This window comes from Diplotaxodon limnothrissa, linkage group LG8, assembly GCF_057381915.1.
Source record: "Diplotaxodon limnothrissa isolate DT_005_m linkage group LG8, D_limnothrissa_male_GT1.1, whole genome shotgun sequence".
Taxonomy (NCBI): Eukaryota; Metazoa; Chordata; class Actinopteri; order Cichliformes; family Cichlidae; genus Diplotaxodon; species Diplotaxodon limnothrissa.
Genome location: NC_140603.1, coordinates 21180005 through 21200468, shown reverse-complemented (window position 1 = coordinate 21200468; position 20464 = coordinate 21180005). Strand labels below are relative to the sequence as shown.

At 41.9% G+C, this 20464-nt stretch overlaps 1 protein-coding gene across 2 annotated transcripts in view; it reads left to right on the top strand.

Moving 5' to 3' along the window:
* The window catches only part of LOC146626835 (testican-2), a 46792-nt gene that overhangs the window by 12352 nt on the left and 13976 nt on the right, over positions 1-20464 (top strand). The window contains exons 2-3 of one of the 2 annotated variants that reach the window (XM_085360835.1): positions 6634-6642; positions 11198-11243. In XM_085360835.1, coding sequence (XP_085216961.1) covers positions 6634-6642; positions 11198-11243 — 55 coding nt within the window. The remainder of the gene's footprint in view (positions 1-6633; positions 6643-11197; positions 11244-20464) is intronic. The other variant, XM_085360836.1, reaches the window with a different exon arrangement.

Genomic DNA, 20464 nt, shown 5'->3' with positions numbered 1-20464 from the left:
AGTCTGTTTCACTCAGCTCCAATCCCACTGGTTTGTTTTAAAGACATAAATCTTCTAAAACAAGATAGCATTCCATCATTTCACTCCTAAAACACCTGAGCGCTGTAGCTTGTAACAGCTGTTTATTGAAGTCTATTTTCATCTGCACGTCAATACACTTTTGGCATGCTCGTGAGCGTGTTAACCTGGCTCAAAACCTCTGAGTCAGCACTAATGTTACCAGCTTAAATTCAGATTATTCTGCTTTGTGGTCACTGATGGTTGTTCAGGTCCTGCAGGTTGGATTAAGGTAGTCAGCAAGCCAACAAACCACAGCCAGTACTAATAGTGATGAAAAATGATCACATGCATGCACAGAATAGACACAGCTGTGGAGATTGTTGTAGATGGGCTACTTTTCCTATGGAATTTTCATTTTTTCACATATTTTTTAAAGGCTAAACAGCATTGCTCACTTACCTCCCTGGATTGTACTTTAACCTAACCTCTAAAGCAAGAGTGAATATGTTTAGACAGCCAGGAAAAAGCAGTTTGATATATTAACTTAAGACTAAAAAAGTATTTCAAGTAAACTACTGTAAAAACACTGTAAATGATAGAGAAAGTCATGGAGTCTTTGGAATAGTAATTCTTCTACTGATAATACACTTTAAAAAAAATCTTCTGGGACATAAAGAGAGATACTGTATCTGGAAATGCATATCATACAATTTCCGAGGATTAAACTAAAAGACGCAGGGTTGAATTTTCTCCTCAAAACTGTTGCTTAATCCTTGAAAATGTCCAAATCAATGAAAAGCTTGTATTTTAAGTAGTGAAAGCTGCAAGGCATGTTTTATTCCTCCAGACAAAAAAGTCGGGTTTTCAGAGTTTATTGGCATGGAATTTATTTTCTTAGCCTCCCCCACATCCAATATTGATTTAAGCTCCCGTGGTAAAGTTAGGGTGCCAGGACCAAACAAGATTTAAGCTCATTCATCTGTTTATGTATGCTGATAACTTTTTGTGTTTGCCAATCAATACCGATGAGTCTACCTACTACAAAGTGAAAATAGCTCACTGGCTTTAGATATTTTGGTCTCTGTGGAGCCGCATGCTTCAGCTCGTCTTATTATGGGTTTTTTCTGCTAATATTGTATGCAGAAGCAGCATAGCTCAGCACAGGAAAGACGGCCCTGCATAAGCTGCAAGCTCCCTGGGGCATATGTGTGTGGAGCTCAACCTGAAGGCTCGCCTCTTCTCTTTCTGCTTCTTTGTTTTGCAAATGGGGTGGAAGGAGCGATAAGATGATGCAGAGACTGTTCTGGGGTTCTGCTTGGCTCAGCAGTGGGGCCCAACAGAATCCATTTTCCTGCATCTGTGCTCTCCTCCTCCTCTCCAATTACTGCATCTCTCAGAGCATGCAGTGCCTTGATTCAACCATGGAGCCTCTACTGCAGAAAACCGAGCCTGACCAGTGTTTGATGTGTCACTTCATCAGTGATTTGAGACCACAGCTAAAGGGCTCCTGAGAAGAAAAGGTTTATTTCTGTGATGCAACTTCCTGAAATTTTCATCTTATTAGCCGACGGGAGAAGCTCTTAATGTTTTTCAGACTTTTGTTTCAGGGTTGAAATAAGTCTCCTTTATTTTTGCTATAAATAAACTAGAAAATGTTTTTGCCGGTTGGTTAAATTATCTGCATTCATCTGCACGAGCTGATCTCCTCTCCTCACTCATCCTTATTACTTCTGCATTTCAGCAGCACCGTGCGAGCGTTTCAGATGGATGCACGCTTGGCACTTGCCTTGTTTTTTTTTGTGGCTCGGGAAAAGAGACGTGCCCTTCAGTGTGTAGAGATGGCTGCAGATTGTGCTCTGTACTGTACTGCATTGCAGGCAGGCGTCTTACCTTGTGAAACAATACGCGTCCTTCGCCTGCAGGCCCCCCGAGCACTCCGGCTCAGATGATCAATTTGATCCAGCTCTGTGTTGCTGGGCTGCGACTTAATCCCATAATGCCCTGGTATTTTGCCGCAATCAAGACCCCCCCCCCCCCCCCCCCCCCCCCATTTTTCTCTGTGGATTTCTTATTTTTGTCTTTGGAGTGTGATGAAAAATCTCATGCTTCTTTCATAGAGTAGACGGTATGTAATCACCCTAAACAAACTGTAATGCAACCAAAGATCATGTAAGGGTCTGCCAAAGTGAAAGTGATTTGAGGAGTTGTTGCATTTAAAACCACATAAGTTGCCATGTGGGATCAGAGGGGATGTGAAAATATGTACTTAGCTGTTGCCTTGTGATTTCTGCTGCATGTTTAAGTGAAAACGGAATGTTTTGCCACTCTAAAGTCGATGGGTTCGGGCCGTAAGGCTCACAGCGTCATTTTTGAACGCTCTAATGCATTTCTAAGTGTTTCAGTCTGTGGTGGGTCTTCACCATTAGTGTCTCGCTCATTTCTCTGTCATTCTAAAAGACGGCAGGGTACAAACAGAACGAGACATTACCTCCACCACTTAGGCCCCAGCGTGCTGATTCAAGGCGCCATAATGACATGGCAAAGGCAAGATACACTCCCGCTGCTCCCCGGTAACTACAGAGACACGGAGGGTGGAATGTAAAATTACGAAAGCCTCCGCCTGAGTGCCCTTTTGCTGCAATTTAAAGTAGGTAAGGAGACATAGCTAATTCGGCTACATTAATCAGGCAAAGCACATTACCGTGCAAAAGATAGCTGGAGGAATGACGAGCCGACAATGTCCTGCCAGTCAGCTAGGCGGCGAAGACAGTGATCTGATGGGATGACACAGCTCCAGCACAGTGTGGAGCAATCAGCTGAGGAGAGCCTCTTGTAGTTCTTCGTTCATTACAGACATGAGCCAGATCACTAGTCCATCCATCAGCCTGTGTTTATCCAGTCGGCGGCAGAGTAAATGACTTCATGAAGCTGGATAAATGACAAGTGGGGGAAATGCAAAATGTCCAAGTCATCATTTAACCTCTAACTCATATCCTGCTGCTTAAGTGATGTCTTCACTGCAAATATCATCTTCAGAATACCAATAAGGAATACTGTGGAGGATGTAGCATGCAGTTATTGCCCTGAGAGTGAGGGATTTCACCTGGAAAGCAGAACTTCCTAACTAAAAATTCCTGATCAGTGTGTCTGTTTCTGAGTGAACGGCGGCAGACTTCGGCAGAAGGCGGCGCTGAGACTTGTTTACTGTTGATGTGTAAAGTGTTGCATCTGGATCTAAATAAATCAAAAGTAAATATAGTTAGCGATAAACATGCTGATTGATGGGATTTTTAGATTTTTGCAGGACCACTTGATTTCCAGTCTGGCCAGACTGTACCATCAATGTCAATTACATGCAGATGAGCTGCAGCGATGGAGCAAGCAATATGCATGCACCATGATGGATCTTTGCAGTGGTGTAGAATAGATGCTAAGATCTCTCACTTAGAGCCCACAAACCTGCCTTCCTTTTTAATAAATCTTCTATTTGAACATAAATACTCTCGTCATTTTTGGATTACTGCGCAGTATGTAGTCTGTGTTAAAAGTGTCAAGGCTGTAGGGTTTGCCACTGAATTGCACTTGACCGCAGACACTCGACTTGCGTGAACTTTACAGATGGCTCTAAATCTCTTTTTACGATATCAATTACACAACACTGAGTGTCTGATGGTAATCCAGTGGCCTTTTTTTCTTCCTCAGCTATGAGCCATGAAATCTACTTTGCCAAAGATACCCATCTTAAATCACGAAGTATACATTTTAAGACATGTTAATCCCATAAGCAAAGACTCAAAACGATTCACACCACTCAGAGCTTGCTAGCTGTGACTGCCTATTCCTGTAAGCCCAAAAAGCTGAGATATCACAGACATGTTTGAGCTTTAAAGGTCAGCAATAAAACTCTGGATCAATTCAGAGTAAAAGTGTTGGATTAGCAATGTGCAAGAGGTTATTTTTATGAAGGTGGAGTACAGTTAACCATTTATCTAAATAAATCCTATGACATTCGCAGTCTGTTAGCTTTGCTTTGTAGCTTTCTTGGGGAGAGATTCTCTCGTTTTCACACTCTCTGACAGTTCTGTTCTGGCAAGCTCTTTCTCCTCGAAATTTGGTGCCATTTTTATTTTAGGATTAATATGTTTGGTGAAGCAGCCCTGTGATGGACAGGCGGCCTGTCTGGGGTGTACATCTGGGACTGGCTCCAGCCCTACTACAACCTATAACTGGTTAAAAAGCTGGATAGATGTTTGTTGAAGCTGTTTTTCTTCATTAGCTTAACGAACGCCGATGCAGCCATTGTCCTACAGCCTCCAGATGCCATTCTTGTGGCTGGTAATGTCATCACATGACCCGATGCCACTTTCTTGGTGCCGTATGACTATTTTAATCACATGAAATCACATATTTGTTTATCATTTCACATTTGTTGAAAGTAGGGTGACTACGGACACTCCTAACACTAGCCATTCTGCAAATGTTGCATGCACGTCACATTTTCAAACATCCAAGCTTATGTTTTTTTATGCTTTTTATATCCCAATATCCTGCCAAAGTAAGTTCAGCTTCCCTCTATGGTTTGGCATCACAGCTCAGGACAAGGATGTGCATGCATGCTACCCATTGCAGAAGCCACACTGATTTTGGTGTCATTCCTCAGGACATGAGTGTGCACTTGTCTTGCACTGGTGATGTTGGGGCTGGCTGGTTCAGGGTTAGCAGTGGTATTTATGTCCCCAGCAGACGGGCTCAGGCGACATGAGGTAGACGTTAATTCAAGAGAACGCAGTCAGGCTTGCGGCCAAATGCTGTCAGCCTAATACCGGCGAGCAGTCCAGGGGGAGCAGTCGCAGCATCTGGATAGTCAAGCTCCATTAGCCTCCTGGCTCTGTTTTACACCGGCTGCATTACAGCCTTGTTGACAAATGGCAGAAGAGGTGGTTTGTGTGATATGAATCACATAACTCAAGGGATCGCCACCATGAATATCACACCCTCTTGCTCCCTGATCTTTCCCCTCCTCCTTCCCTCTCGTCTGAGCTCGCTCTGAACTGCAGCAGCCTGGCTCGGATTCAGTGGGACAGCATTAGCTCTCAACCTTGGTGAAGGACTAAAGACAGCCTCAGCTTGGTGTCCTTGCTGTCACACTGCTGCTGAGAGACGATAAGCACTCCAGCCTTTAGGACATTATGTCCGGCTCCCGTTGGTCCTGGCAGCACTGTGAGCTGGGTAATTGCAGCAGACTTGAAAATAATTAATTAATTGTTACATGTGATGCTTTTACAGTCTTGGAATCTTAGTTCACTTGTTTTCAGATTTTTTTTAAAATCATATTCTACCCGGACACTTCCCACATGTTTGCAAAACCTGATTTCGTGCCTAATTTAAACACTTAGCAGTTATTTCTGCTCGGTTTATGTCGCAGTGTCAACTTGAAACTTAAACGATTCAGTTATAACCTTCGAAATGTCATGCGAAGATGCAGATCTGAAAAAGGAATAAAAAAGTCATTTGATACAGCAGCGGGGGTGTTTACGATTCACACGACACATTATAAGTTTCTTTTTCTTCTCCTCTTATGATTCCCTGCAGAAATTCAGCCCATTTGGAGGATAGCAAAGAGCGATATTGCTTCTCGTATATGTAGCACCAGGACATTTTCCTGCCACCGGGAAAGTATTTACTGTAAAGAAACTGTCTCCGAGGTGAAATCTAAAGTCCTGCTGTGGACCGGTGATGAATTCTTACCTCAGTCTTTTAAAGCCTTTTCGCTGGCTTTTTGGCTTGTCCTTGTGAGGCCTGTAAAATGTCCGTGGTGATATATTAAGATGCTGTCACAGCTCTGTTAAGTAGACAGGTATGACTGTGGGTGTGTGAATTAGGTATATTTTACAGGGTTGAGCTGCTGAAATAAACCATGCAGTGCTATATTTCTTTCAAACGCAGCAGAGCACTGAATGATGAAACACACGGGGAAAGGCTGTGGTGGGTATTGATGTGTAATGCCCTTGGACCGAAGCCAAGACGGTAAAATGGAATGAAAGGAAAGCAGTCACTCCCCTTTTAAGTCAAGGTTGTACTTTACAGAAGCTATATCTGTCTGTGTTGTCACTGCTACGCTTAGTAAATGTTCTGTGTGTGTGTTTGTGCGTGTGTGTGCTGCAACTATAAAAAAAAAACTCCCATCTAAATCACATCCGTCTGTTGACTTTGAAGATTCCTCCACCAATTTGCCTGTATTTTTCCAAGGTTGACACTATATGTCATGGCTTATCCATAACTTCTGAGCTACAGGAAGCTGGCTTTTGGCACTTGCTTGTAAACATCCAGAGAATGGGCCCTTAGTGTTCAGGACGCCTGCCAGCTCATAGAAGTGGCAGCTGATCATCCTCAGTTAATAGGCGCTCATAATCCTTTGTGAATGTCTTATGTTGTCCCCGGAGAGGAGTGAGACTAAGGCATGTATTTGCAATCAGAATGCATTAAGGGCTGACAGTTTAATTGCTGCCATAACTGTTATAAACTCTTTCTATGTTAAATGGAAGCCTGTAATGAAAACTGAAAAGTGTCTTTTTTTTGTCTCTAACAATGTCTCTCTTTTGTCTCCCTCGCTGCTGCTTTTAATCGCCACAGGAAGTTGAGGTTAGTGTCTCTTTTGTACTTTTGTGCAACGCATTGTTTGTCTTTGCTCTGACACTTTTTACACCCTTGGTTTCACCTGCATGATAGCTTAGCACTTATACGACATCACTGTTAATAGTAGTGATTTTTTTCCCCCTTTCAATCCAGCTCCATTAGTGTGACACAAATACGATTAGAAAAAATGGCTAAAAAATATAAAATCCAATTCGAGTACAGACAAAGTCAAACACACTCTGAATAAATAATATTAAAATAATTTGAATTGTGGTTCATAAATAGAACATTTTACATCAAAGTTATGTCAAGTGGTTCTATACAACCATGTTAAATAAATCCTAAGAAACAGTTTACATTTATTTGATTTATTCATGTTATCACCAAAATGCTATGTTTTGGCAGGTTTACCTAATGGCTTTTTAAGTTTCTTAGCATGTTTTTATGTTCACCGCAAACCGCTGTGGCCTGGCGTTAGGCAATGAACAACTGGTCGTGCACCTCTTGATTTTCCTAACCTGGCAGGTTGTGCCGCGGCCGCTGCAGCTGCATTGAAGACACGAATCATCGTGTTGGTTTTTGCTGCCATTTTAATGATATTCTACTACAAAGCTCAGAGATATGCAGATATAAAGTGGGAAGTGTTGCAACAGTTTGAAAACTTTTTGGAAAAACTTTTGCAAGTCTGTGCTTCTGGTTTTGACTTCTTTTCTTCCTATATCAGTCTGAAGGCTGACACCTATAGTTCAGGAGAAAACTGCAGCGGCTTCCTGCACCTTAAGGGTGGGCATACTTAGAAGTGACTCTGTAGTGTGCAACCGCTTTTCATAACTCTGTTCAGTAAATCCAACTAAAGGGGCTTCTTTAAAACCAAGAGTTTTAATGAAATTTCATTTTCTTGAGTGAAATGCATTCTTTAAGAAAAACAGTAGAAAAACAGGTATAAACACTAACACTATCTCTTTACCTCCTCCCTCTGTACACTGTATTTAAGCCTTCAGCTATACTTGTTCAGCTTGACTTGAGAGCTCAGTCTTCGTGTCCCCTGAGCAGAGTAAGACTGAGCTAAACTGAACAGACCTGATCCTCGGGGTCCTCTCTGGGCCTTGTGCCGAGTTGTAACTGCTTAATAGTTGATCCTCTCTGTCCTGACACAGAGAAATGGGTCAGCATGGATACAGCCTGGGGACGCAGAGTTTTTATTATCGTTCCAGCGCAGTGCCGCCGGGGACACACTCTAAAAAAACAGAGTTGGTTTGCAAATATTCCCTTTGCACCAGTGCAGCAGCTAAGATAGTTCAAGTCCTTTTATGAGATACAGCTTGCTGAGGCTTATCTTGCACCGTTTACTTTATGTTAGAAGCTACTTCTGCAACAGTGAAGATGAGTTTGGCAGTTCTTCCCTGACCTTGCTTAAAGCTAAGGAAAAACAAATTTGGCTTGAGGTTCACATATTAACTTCTTATAGATATAATGTCACAAAGTTGACATTTTTCATGACAGTAATATGAAAGCTTTAGAAAAAGAAAAAGGACCTCCTTAATCCCACTGACACGTCTTCCGAGGAGGAAGCAGAGTCTGGGGATGAGGGGAATGACCCGCCAATTTCCGGGGGCGAGGTCACTGAGGCAGTTAAACAACTCCTTGGTGGCAGAGCCCCTGGTGTTGATGAGGTCCGCCCCGAGTTCCTGAAGGCTCTGGACGTTGTAGGGCTGTCCTGGTTGACACGCCTCTGCAATGTTGCGTGGAGATCAGGGGCAGTACCTGTGGACTGGCAGACCGGGGTATCTCGGTGGTCCCCATCTTTAAGAAAGGGGACCGGAGGGTGTGTTCCAACTACAGGGGGATCACACTCCTCAGCCTCCCTGGGAAAGTCTATGCCAGGGTGCTGGAAAGGAGAGTTCGTCCGTTAGTCGAATCTCGGATACAGGAAGAACAATGCGGTTTTCGTCCTGGTCGCGGAACACTGGACCAGCTCTTTATCCTCTCCAGGATACTTGAGGGTGCATGGGAGTTTGCCCAACCAGTCTACATGTGTTTTGTGGACTTGGAGAAGGCATTCAACCGTGTCCCTCGGGGTGTCCTGTGGGAGGTGTTGCGGGAATATGGGGTGTCTGGCCCATTGCTACGGGCCATTCGATCCCTATATAACCGTTGTAAGAGCTTGGTTCGCATTGCCGGCAATAAGTCGGACTCGTTCCCGGTGGGTGATGGGCTCTGCCAGGGCTGCCCTTTGTCTCCGGTTCTGTTCATAATTTTTATGGACAGGATTTCTAGGCGCAGCCAAGTGGCGGAGGGCTTTCGCTTTGGTGGCCTCAGAATCTCATCTCTGATTTTTGCAGATGATGTGGTTCTGTTGGCTTCATCGGGTGAGGGCCTCCAGCTCGCACTGGAACGGTTCGCAGCCGAGTGTGAAGCAGCGGGAATGAGGATCAGCACCTCCAAATCTGAGGCCATGGTTCTCAGCCGGAAAAGGGTGGAGTGCCCACTCCGGGTCGGGGATGAGTTCCTGCCCCAAGTGGAGGAGTTCAAGTATCTCGGGGTCTTGTTCGCGAGTGATGGGAGAAGGGAGCCGGAGATCGACAGACGGATTGGGGCTGCAGCTGCAGTAATGCGGACGCTGCACCGGTCCGTCGTGGTGAAGAGGGAGCTGAGTGTAAAAGCGAAGCTCTCAATTTACCGGTCGATCTACGTCCCTACCCTCACCTATGGCCACGAGCTGTGGGTAGTGACCGAAAGAACGAGATCGCGGATACAAGCGGCAGAAATGAGCTTCCTCCGAAGGGTGGCTGGCCTCTCCCTTAGAGATAGGGTGAGAAGTTCGGCCATCCGGGAGGGGCTCAGAGTAGAGCAGCTGCTGCTCCACATCGAAAGGAGCCAGCTGAGGTGGTTCGGGCATCTGACAAGGATGCCCCCTGGGCGCCTCCTGGGTGAGGTGTTCCAGGCATGTCCCACCGGGAGGAGGCCCCGGGGCAGACCCAGGACACGCTGGAGAGATTATATCTCTCGGCTGGCCTGGGAACGCCTTGGTATTCCCCCGGATAAGCTGGAGGAGGTGGCTGGGGAGAGGGAGGTCTGGGCCTCTTTGCTTAGGCTGCTGCCCCCGCGACCCGGCCCCGGACAAAGCGGATGAGGATGGATGGATGGATGGATAGAAAAAGAAACAGTTTTTTTTTTATCCTGTTAAAATCTTACGTGCGACTTGTGATGATACATATTTTGCTAATAATGGAGCGCGTTTTTAATACTTTGTAATTTCCTAGCTCACAGAGAGGACATTTAATGCTTTAGTTTTATAAGCTGTGTTGTAATGCTTTTCATCCTGTGGGTCCATGTTATGGCTTTAAGTTTTAGTTTTAGTTCAGCGTGACGGGCAGGTCTAAAGTCTAAGTTTTTATCAAAGAACCAGATATTTTCTGTCATAGTTGTGCTGTACTGATTATTCAGCAGAGAGAGCTGCATGCTAATCCAAGCCTTAGCAGCACTCCAACTATGAGTCACGCACAATCCTCTGTGAGAAAAATTAATCAAGTTTTATTTCCAAAACCACGGTATTGCTTCTCCAGTTGTGCATTTTCTTTATAAACACTGAAACATTTTGTGGTTTAAAAAGAAAATAAGAAGAAGGGAATACTTAAATTTCTGTACAAACCCACATTTTGGCTTTTTCAAAAGAATATATTTTTTTTTAACGATTAGATCTGGAGATTTGTAAGGAGACAGTCAGCCTGATCTCTCCAGGGGAATTCACACTAAATCTGAGACCTTCAGAGCCAAAGTCACCTCCAGAACAAATCCCTGACAGGGAACAGCCTGGAAAGTCTGGCTTGATGATCTCAGGCTGGCTCATATAAGACTAAAATTTTATTTTATTATGAAATAAGAGAAGCGTAAACTCTCAAGAGAAATAAACAAATATATTATTATCTCAGAGTCTGAAAAAAGGCTGATTTAATTTTTTTAATTAAGAGCAAGCTTGTTACTGAATTTGTTAGGGTTTAGTTTTTTACCAAACCTGTACCTAGGGACAACAAAATGGATATAAAATAGACACCACAGCAGTGCAACATGTGGAGCCAGATAATAAAAATATGCAGAATTTGACTGGATGTTGTGCTTTTGACTTGCAATAATATATAGAGTATAAAAGAACGTCATCAGCTAAAAAGTACAATTTAAATAGCAGTGGTAATAAATAATAACCTCAAGGTGAAACCACTGTGTTTTTGGGCCTTAGGCAAACTCTTTCTAGTTATTATTATTTATATTACTTTTAAACCTAGGGCTAAAGAGCTCCCAAGGTTTTGTTGGCACCATTATTTACTTTTAGCATCTTTACTCTCTCTTTTCAATTACAATTAACATGAATGAGATGAATGTATTTGATTTAAAGTGCCGTTCGAGTTTCCATATAATTATGCATTTCTCTTATCTTCCCTGATTATTTCTATTATTCTGAATTTTAATTAAGCCTCTAAAAATCCAAGAGCAAATCTCCTTTATGATGTTGCCTGGAATAAATTATTAAAGCCATTAATGCAAATGTGTTTTTTCCTTGCAGGATGACTACATCAAAAACATGGAGGAGAATGTTGGTTCTGATGAAAGTAAGTCATAAAAACTGATTTTATCTGATTGGAAAGGATTGTCTTTGAAGAGCTGAGGATTGATGAGTGGTTTCATTTAAAGCCTATTGTCTATTTCAGCTTATGTGTATGGTAAAGTACAGCATTCAGAGACAATTTTCACAGCTCAATACTTCATATTGAAATAATGAAAAGCTAAGTGCTCTTTGCCTTTAGCCATCTCCTTTAGACAATGAAATGGTGCAGCACACGCTATCAAAGCACCAACTTCTTCTTTTAACTGCGACAGTTGTCTGAGGTCATCCAGCTCGTGGTGAGCGCTGGTGTGAGGTGTCAGAGATTGTGAAGGGTGAGAACACAGTTGCGATTCAGGAAAGGAGAGACCGAGCCTTCAGTCAGATCCATTAGTTTGAAAAGCCTGCTGTAATTGCTTTTGTTGCTGAGGGCTCAACTCAGAACTCCCACCAGGCTCCATTTTTCTCCGTGGGGTCTGTTCCTAGCTGAGAAAAGAACTTCAGCTGTGGAGGTGGAATAGACAATTTGAACATGAAGTTCAGTTGTGTAATGTTTCAGTTAAACGCTGTTTTGTTTTTTTTCTCATAAAAGACTCCTTTCCTCCGGAAAGATGTTATAATCTTTGATATTTCATAAGATCATTGGGGAATTGCACATTAGGGAAAACAGTGGTTGGAGACTACGGCACGTACAAAATTATTGCAACCGTGTGAAATGAACTTGTGATCTCACTGCCTTTTAAATAGTTCCTTTAAAGGGGACCAAGTCTAAAACCTCTTGCTTTTTTCAAATTGACTTTGGTATGTCAAAATAGCAATAAAAAAGCAATAAGATGGAGTCTGTCTGCTATTAGTTCATGATTGGATGGGATCAAGTTAATAATTAATTACAAGCTCTTTGTTATATACGGAGATTAACTATGTAAATCGGGGGGGAAAAGCTGCACTGATTCATCCGAGTGTTTTGAAACTTTACTTACATTAATCTGATTTCTCTAAAAAATTTCAGGCAGAGAGATTATTTTTAAGCAATAAACAACATAAATGTGTAATATAGGCCATATTTCTAAGTCATATTTTTGAAGAATATTAAAGTGTTGCTCAGTAAACAGGTCATTTCTTGAAATTAATATGTCAAGGTTTATGATTCATTGATGTTTTGTCCAAATGTTACACTCTCAGAAATAGGGGTACCAAAGTGTACCAAAAAGGGTACAAATGCTTGTCGCTGGGGGTGTTCCTTTTTGAAGGACATTTCTGTACCCTTTAGGCTTGGTACATTTTTGTACCTTATGAAATTGTACCATCTGAAGTACAATCATGTACTTTCCTAAGACATAAATGTACCTTGAAACTATAGTACAGAAATGTTCCCTTGAAAAGGGTACAATAGGGTACCTATGAGGGTACCCCCCCAGCGACAACCTATTTCGTACCTAAAGAGACAAAAATGTACCCCCAATAGTCCAAAATATTTGGTTATTTAACCATTTATTTTCGATAATACAATCACATCAAAGCATTTAAACAACCACAGAAATACATCCTTGATTACATTCGTATATTGCCATAGGACATGTCAAGAAAAATACATTCATTTAAAAAAAAAAAAAAAAAAGTAAACAATCACATAAAGACATTAAACACCTGAACACAATGGAAAATGTGCTTGCAATCACGTCACACAGAATACCTCAAGGACACAAACAGCCTATCATCAACTAAATACGTGTCTAGAGCTTGAAAGTCTAATTCATTTCCTGGATTGAACAGGATCCAGTCATTGTCAACTGCCACTTGGTAAGCATGGAAATGACATTCATAAGTGCAAGGAAGTAACAGTTTCCCACACAATACCCAACAAGTATCAACATTCAAAATATACTTGATTTTAAGGAATATAGGTATGGCTTTAGTGTGTACATGGCCAACTACAAAAACATCCTCAAGTTCATATTTGACACTGCTGACAGATATAGCAGACACACACTGAAGCACTTTATCCTGAAAATGCACATCTGTAAAACTTTTGTTCATTTCCAGAGCATTCTGTAAGTCACCTGGCAGAGATGAAAATGGCACACTGACACTTGTGCTGAGTGAATGTTCAAAGTCAACAAGCAACTTATCTGAAGAAAACTCCCAGCACTGTTTCATTTGATGACGATTGTTAAGAGTTGCAGTGATGTTTACAAAGTTTTTGCATTTACTCGCTAGATTTTTGAAATATTGATGCTTGCTTTCATATCCCATACACCACAAAGGGCGAAGAGGACCATGCATCAAAATCAGCCTTGGGTAGTGAATAAGGTAGTGACACTTGGGTGGGGGCATATTTAATAGAGTTGGTTAAGTACCCTGGTGACACTTACTGGCAGGGGTTTGTCTCCCTGGTCTCCTATGTTGACAATGCAGTTCTGAAGAAAGACAAGTGTTTTCTTGAAGTATGCAGGGTAGGTCATGTTGAACACGAAGAAGGTGGAGAATGCTGAGATGTAGGCCTCATCCAGCGAGCGGCACGAGCAAACATCCACTCCTTCAACTGTTACAACACAGCGACACTGTCTTAAGAGGGCAGTTGTCCAACTCTTATCCTTCATTCGAATGGTTGGGTATGGACTCGTGGGAGTATTCTGCAGAAGAGGAAGAAAAACATTAGTATACAGTATGTTTAAGCAATATGTGCCAAGTGGATTTTCAACAGATTCCTCAAATTACCTTCTTTATTTGCTGCAAAACAAAACTGTCTATTCTGATAACCTGTAAACATGGCCCCTACTCCAAACAAAAAGCTTCTTGACCAATGACTGTTGTGGTAGTGTTTGATAAGCTGCTAAAGTTTGACATAATATTCAAGGGCAAAAGCAATCACCCCTGACAGTGACAGTACCTGTGAAGAAGAATTTTCCTAAGGGGACAATAAAGGTCTATCTATCTATATAAACACCAGACAAAACCCAAGAGCACAGCAGCACTGTGGATTAACAGCAGTGTTTCCCCTACATTAGCTTAGCTGTGATGCTGAACCGCAGCTGAATTCAGCTCCATGCCAACAAAACACCGAGAATGAAACTTGTGGCCAAAGGCTATGCATCATGCATTTACCTCTCCAAGGATGATGAAATCTTCTATCTTCTCCTTGAAGATGGATGGCAAGAGAAGTGCCCCCTTGAAGTCAATTCCTAGGTCATACAGATGCAAATGCACTTCATTAGATTTTGATAGCATGCAAATTCCCATTAACATGCTCTTCACATGACACTATGGTACATCAATTATCTTTGGAAGAGAGAGCAAATGAATTGTCACAAAATTTACTATTTGTATGAGGTCAAATTAGCACCTGTAATGTCTTCAGCCAGTGCATTCTCTCTTGCCTCCATGTAGACCTTCTTCAGTGGCAAATCCTTGGTCATTTGAAGAACAGCAGTGAAGTTTTTGCTAAAGCGGCGACAGATGTTGTCTTGGCAGGGATGCATTAAATCAACCTCATCACACAACTGGAAATGAAAAGAGCAGAATAGACAAAAGAATGACATTTTACATTGAGGATTTAAACTTTTGACATGTTTAAAGACACAGACTGGAGATAAATGTAAAGTGCTTTAACCCTTGAACAAAAAATTCTAAAGCTAATAAACAGATTGATTAATCAGTTAGTACAGAAAATAATAATAATCAGATTTAGAGACAAAAAAAATCATTAGCTGTTTCCCCAATCATCTTAACAATTCTTGGGTTGCAGACAGTGTCCCTGCACAGAGCTTACAGCTCTCATATTCGAAAATCCCAAATCCCACTAAGTAGGTGAAATGGTACAAATGTGTACCTTCCATTGTTTAAAATCCCTCTGAGCGGGAAACAAGTTAGATGCGATAAATTTTGCTTAGAAAACATTTTTGTTAATAGCTATATTTACATACTAGCATGTTTTGAGAAATTATTGATTTTTTTACATTGTTGTACACGGTTACTGACTATTTATTGATAAAACACTGGAATACGGCGGGCAGACAGACGTTGAACATTCCACCAACAGTCTAAATAGTCCACATTTGTACCTTTCTTTGTTTAAAACTTAGCTAACTGCTAGCATTCACCCATGTTAAAGCTAGCTCTTCGGACTTTTGCTAACTCTACTGTAAAATTACACGTTGTAATTTTTATAAAAACACAAAATCACACCCGACTTACCTCTAAACCTTTGCGCCTCGTCGTCTGACACATCAACGCCTTCTTCCATCAACTTTTTAAGGCGCTCCTCCATCGATAACCCCCTGAGAGTCATTTTCTGTGTCAACGCTAGTCAGCGCGGAGGCGGAGCACTCATCGCTGCTGGCTTTTCAGCCTCTGGGATTAATGCGCGTTGCGAACTTGATACATGGAAATACAACATTGTGGTATTAATGCGCAGTTGTTTAGAAACAGTTATGCTGTCTTGGCGAACTATATTTGTAACTTACAAAATGTAGTCACCGTAACATAAAAATCTGCTTGACATTTTAACTTCCAAAGAACCTCGGTTTAACTTGATGTTGCAAATTCCATAAAAACCTCACAATTAATGAACAATTCTAGGATGTAGTAAAAGCAAAAAAGTAAATGGCCAAACATAACAGTAAAATGATTTCACGTTTTTGAAAGATTTAAAACATTAAAAAATTATAACTGGAACTTAAAATGGAAATGGACCAGTTTTTTTTAACATCATTTGGTTGTGCCTGCATGTCATTGTGTGTTTTTTTTTAAAATATAATTTAACATAACTTACACAAAGGTAGGTTACAGATATTCTTTGCATCATAGGATAATTTACGTACAGAGGAGAGGACCAACAGATTTGATTATAACATGTAGCTTTTATGAGCACACTCACATCTCATATGAATTTTACAATTAACCAGGCCCATCCAGATTTTCCCATGCTGACCCATTACCACGTTCTGCCACTGTCACTGCAGTACAGGTCAAAATGGTACAGATTTGTACTTTATTTCAAATTGTACCTTTAAAGGGGCATTTCTGGACTTTTAAAGACCAGTATTGTACTTTTAAGGGAACATTTTAAAAAAATGTACCTATAGGTACAAAAATGTTCTTCTCTCGTACCTCTATTTCTGAGAGTGTATTCATTGTCAACCATAAGTCAACCATTGCTATGTCAGGTTGTATCTGCCTGACCTTTAAGTTTAAATCACAGCAGATTAGGTTCCTGTGCTTGTTTTAACAAAGCAGTCACTCTCATCTTAGCATACAGGAATCCCTTTAAGAAGGTCAGGGGAATAAAGTGCGGTATGAATCATTTCACAGGTCAGGGTATATGTGCACTAATCATACACGCGCTTGCTAATTAGCAGCTCCTAACAATGTGTTCTAGCTGCAAGGTGAGAGTGGGAGGTCGGTTGTAATGCCACACCCACGCTTCCTCTAAGGAAGAAGATGTGAGAAGAAGCAGCTGGAGATGTTATCCCAGTCATCTGTTCTTAGCCTACAACAAGGGGAATAACTAATGTAATCTCAAGAAAACGCCTCGCTTGCTGTAGTGCGGGCGACTTCTATTTGAATACCATTGATTTCATCCGCATCACAACTCCCTTTGGGACTAATTCTGCAGACTTAATTATTCAGAGCTCTCTTCATTGCAAATTCAACAAGACAGCAAAGAACTCCAAGAAGGTGTACCTGCAAGCCCTGGGTAGAACAAAGGACCTAACCGGAGACTTTAGACACCTCTGGTGCCTTTTTAAGTGAGCCAATTGAGACATCAACTCAGCTCCACAGACTGCTCTTTATTCAAGGGCAGTTTTGAAACAATAAGCTGCCCACTCGCTGACTCTGATTTAACAGAGGAGCCTCATATTCAACCTTTATTTATGCTGAACAATTAGACTACTTTTGTCCCTTTACTGAAGCATTTTACTAATTAGATTAAGAAAAAAAAGAGAAAAAAAGGTGGCTGTGATTACACGTCAACGTGTACAACCTCAGGAAATTGTTCAAGCATAATGTGTTGTCAAAGAAAACTGAGGTGAACTTGTGGTTTGCATTCTGTGATAATCGTGAGAAAATAAACGTAGCTGCGAATTGCTCTAACTTGGCAATTAAAACTCAGAACATGAAAGAGTCTTCTAAAATGAACTTAAATGGAAATCCACCAAAACGGGACAGTCTCTCTTATGATTTACTGTTTCATGCTTTAAATGTCCGGCAGCCCAGTAACACACTCTCTGCAGATTTTATTTTTTCCCCAGAACCGCTAAGGTACTTTATTAAATGTAAAAGTAATGGATGATGACAGCTTTTGATTGATGAGCCTGTCCAACTGCAAGGCGCCATACTCGGTGAAGAATTCAGATGCGAGCGCAGACAACAGCGGCGACGCTAATCGTGGATAAGAAAGCAGCTGGAATGGTTTTGATTGCGGTGTAATAATAATAATAATAATCTCTGATAGATTGCACGGGGGCTCAGTGCAGTTGCGTCGCTTTTGTTGACATGATTATAGGAGGATTTAAAACCCATAATGGCTCTATCACATCCTGGCCCTGAACTGAATTCTCGATGCAGCATGTTCTAAACAAAACGAGTAGAGCTGGAAAAGCTACTTGATCTTCACTGCAAATTAAATCTAGTGTTTAAATTTCATTTTTCACATGTGGGAGTTGTATATGAGCGCCGTATGACAGATGTGTGTGATTTTTTTTAGCTGCTGCTTCGAGGCAGTTACACAGCTAGATATATGCAAATTGTGCACAAGGGGAAATGCATTTTGCTCAGGTCAGTGCCATTTTTAAAGACATGACAATAAATAACAGGAGAACTACAAAAGGTTTTCATAAGGACTTGACATATGAGCGGGTTGCACATCATTATCTGAAACAATACCATTATCTTCCGGGCTGTGCTTCTGTAAGGAAATGCAGCGAAGTAGTGTGTGACACAGTTTTAGGTCATGGAAATCGTTCACCAAGTTCATTTGTTTCCTGGCAACCTTGTTTAAGATGAATCCACCAGCTACTTTAAAACTGCTAGAGTCAGCAGTTATATAGTAACAATGATTTTGTGAAATGTGACACTGTCATTGTAAATTTCCGCCTATTCCATCAGTATGTGGGGCATTTTAGCATCTATCAGATCTTTATGTTGTTTTGTAGCCTGCAACTCTGTTTTGCTTTGCTGTTACTGATGTTGTTTACCAGATGCCACAGCAGCCAGCTGTTCTCGGGAAAAAGGCTCTTTGTAAACCCTCGTTACATTATTTTTCATCAAATGGGAGGCGGACAAATTTGGCAATTAGCTGGTAAACATAGTGGAGCTCTAGGTGGCCAGACCTAAAAATTCAGCTGTTTCTCTCACAAATTGGTTGAGACCAAAAGGGACCTAAAAGACAAGTAAATATTGCACGACTCTGGGTGTGCTAATGTTGTGCTGTGTATGCTGGATGTGCAATTAACCTTCATCCTACCAACATATTTAACATACATGAGCTAACAACTGGGTGCCTGAGCACCCCAAGAATAATTTATTGCAAGAAGCAATATAATAGCAAAATTATAATAATAGCAAAACTTATTTTATGTTCAAATCCCTCATCTGTCTTTCTGTGTGAAGTTTGCATGTTCTCCCCTTCTATGCATGGATTCTCTCAGAATACTCTGGCTTTCTCTCACAGTCCAGAGGGGTTAGGTTAAGTAGTGATTCTAAATTGTCTGTTGGTATGAATGTGACCATGAATGGTTGTCTTGCTCTCTATGTTGGCCCTGTGATTTGTCCAGGGTGTACCTCACCTCTCGCCTTATGACACCTAGGTTAGGCTCCAGTGACCCCAATATAAAACAATTGAAATAAGAGATGCACTCTCCCCAGTGTGTCATGGATCTGCTTTGGTACCGCCATTACATGGCTGAACCCAAACTAATTCAAACTCTCCTTTTGATGTGTAGGAGTAGTCGGCTGTACTCTGAATCTCTTCCAAATGACCTCATCCTATCTTCTAAGGCTTAGCACAGACTCCCTACAGAGGAAACTTTCTTTCAGTCACTGCCCACAGCTCATGACCATATCTGAGGGTAGACACGTAGATTAGCCATTAAATAAACATATTTGCATTTATGCACAGCTCTCTTTTCACTGTAACAGGTTGGTACAGCATCTGAATCTCTCAGACAGCGGTTCTAGCCGGGGAGGTGATGCGATGCTTGAGCTGCGAAACATGGAAGACAGGGTGGACGACCTCTGTCTCTTGGTGGGGGGGATGAAAGCCATGACAAACTTAAAAGGGGGAGAGACTGGTAGAGGAAGAGGTAGCGTGAAGACATGGTGAGGATGGTGTTTAGACCGTTAACAGATGGAATACCAGTAACAAAATCAAGCTGGATGTGGGACCAGGGACGTCTCGGAATACGGAGGGGCTGAAGATGCCCTGCAGAAAGTTGGGTGGAGGCCTCGGTCCGGGCACAGACCTCACGAGCAGAAACAATCTCACGGACATCCGACCCACTGACTGCCACCAAAGGACACGTCGGAGGAGTTGGAGGGTCATATTTGGGTCAGGATGCCCCGAGAGCAGGGAGAAGCGTGCAAAGCCTCCTGATGACTTTGGGAGGGAACGACCAGCAGGAGTGGGAAAACTAACTGGAGAGCGCTTCCACCTTAGCGTTTTTGGAACCAGGACAATAGGCAGGATGAAAGTTGTAGGATTAAAAAAAAAAGAGCCTAAAGAGCCTGTGTGGGATTGAGTTGCTTGGCTGTTTGAATGTGTATCAAATTCTGATGGTTGGTCCAAATTAGGAATGGTTCTTTTGCCCCAAGAAGCCAGTGCTGCCACTCCTCCAAGGCCCACTTGATGGCCAGCAGCTCCTGGTCCCTGACGCCATCTTGGTAGACCAGAGGAATCTTATAGAGAATGGACTCCGGAGCGGGCGTTCTGTGGGAAATTTTCTGCTCTTGGGAATGAGACAACAATACAGACAGCTGGGACTCCAGCCCAGGATTTGACAAGACAACAAGGAGATGTGGGGGCCATGTCGAAGAACTGCTGGAATTAACAACTGCTCCCCCAGAGAAGGGAGGAGACGGAGGAGCTGTAGATCTTTGGAGCTGGAAGGGTTTAAAATCTGAGTATATTGCACCCTTAACCCACAATCTATGGGGTATGCTTAGTAATTCTGTCCATAAATATTATGAACACAATCGAAAAAGAATCAAAACCCACCAAAACCCACTATG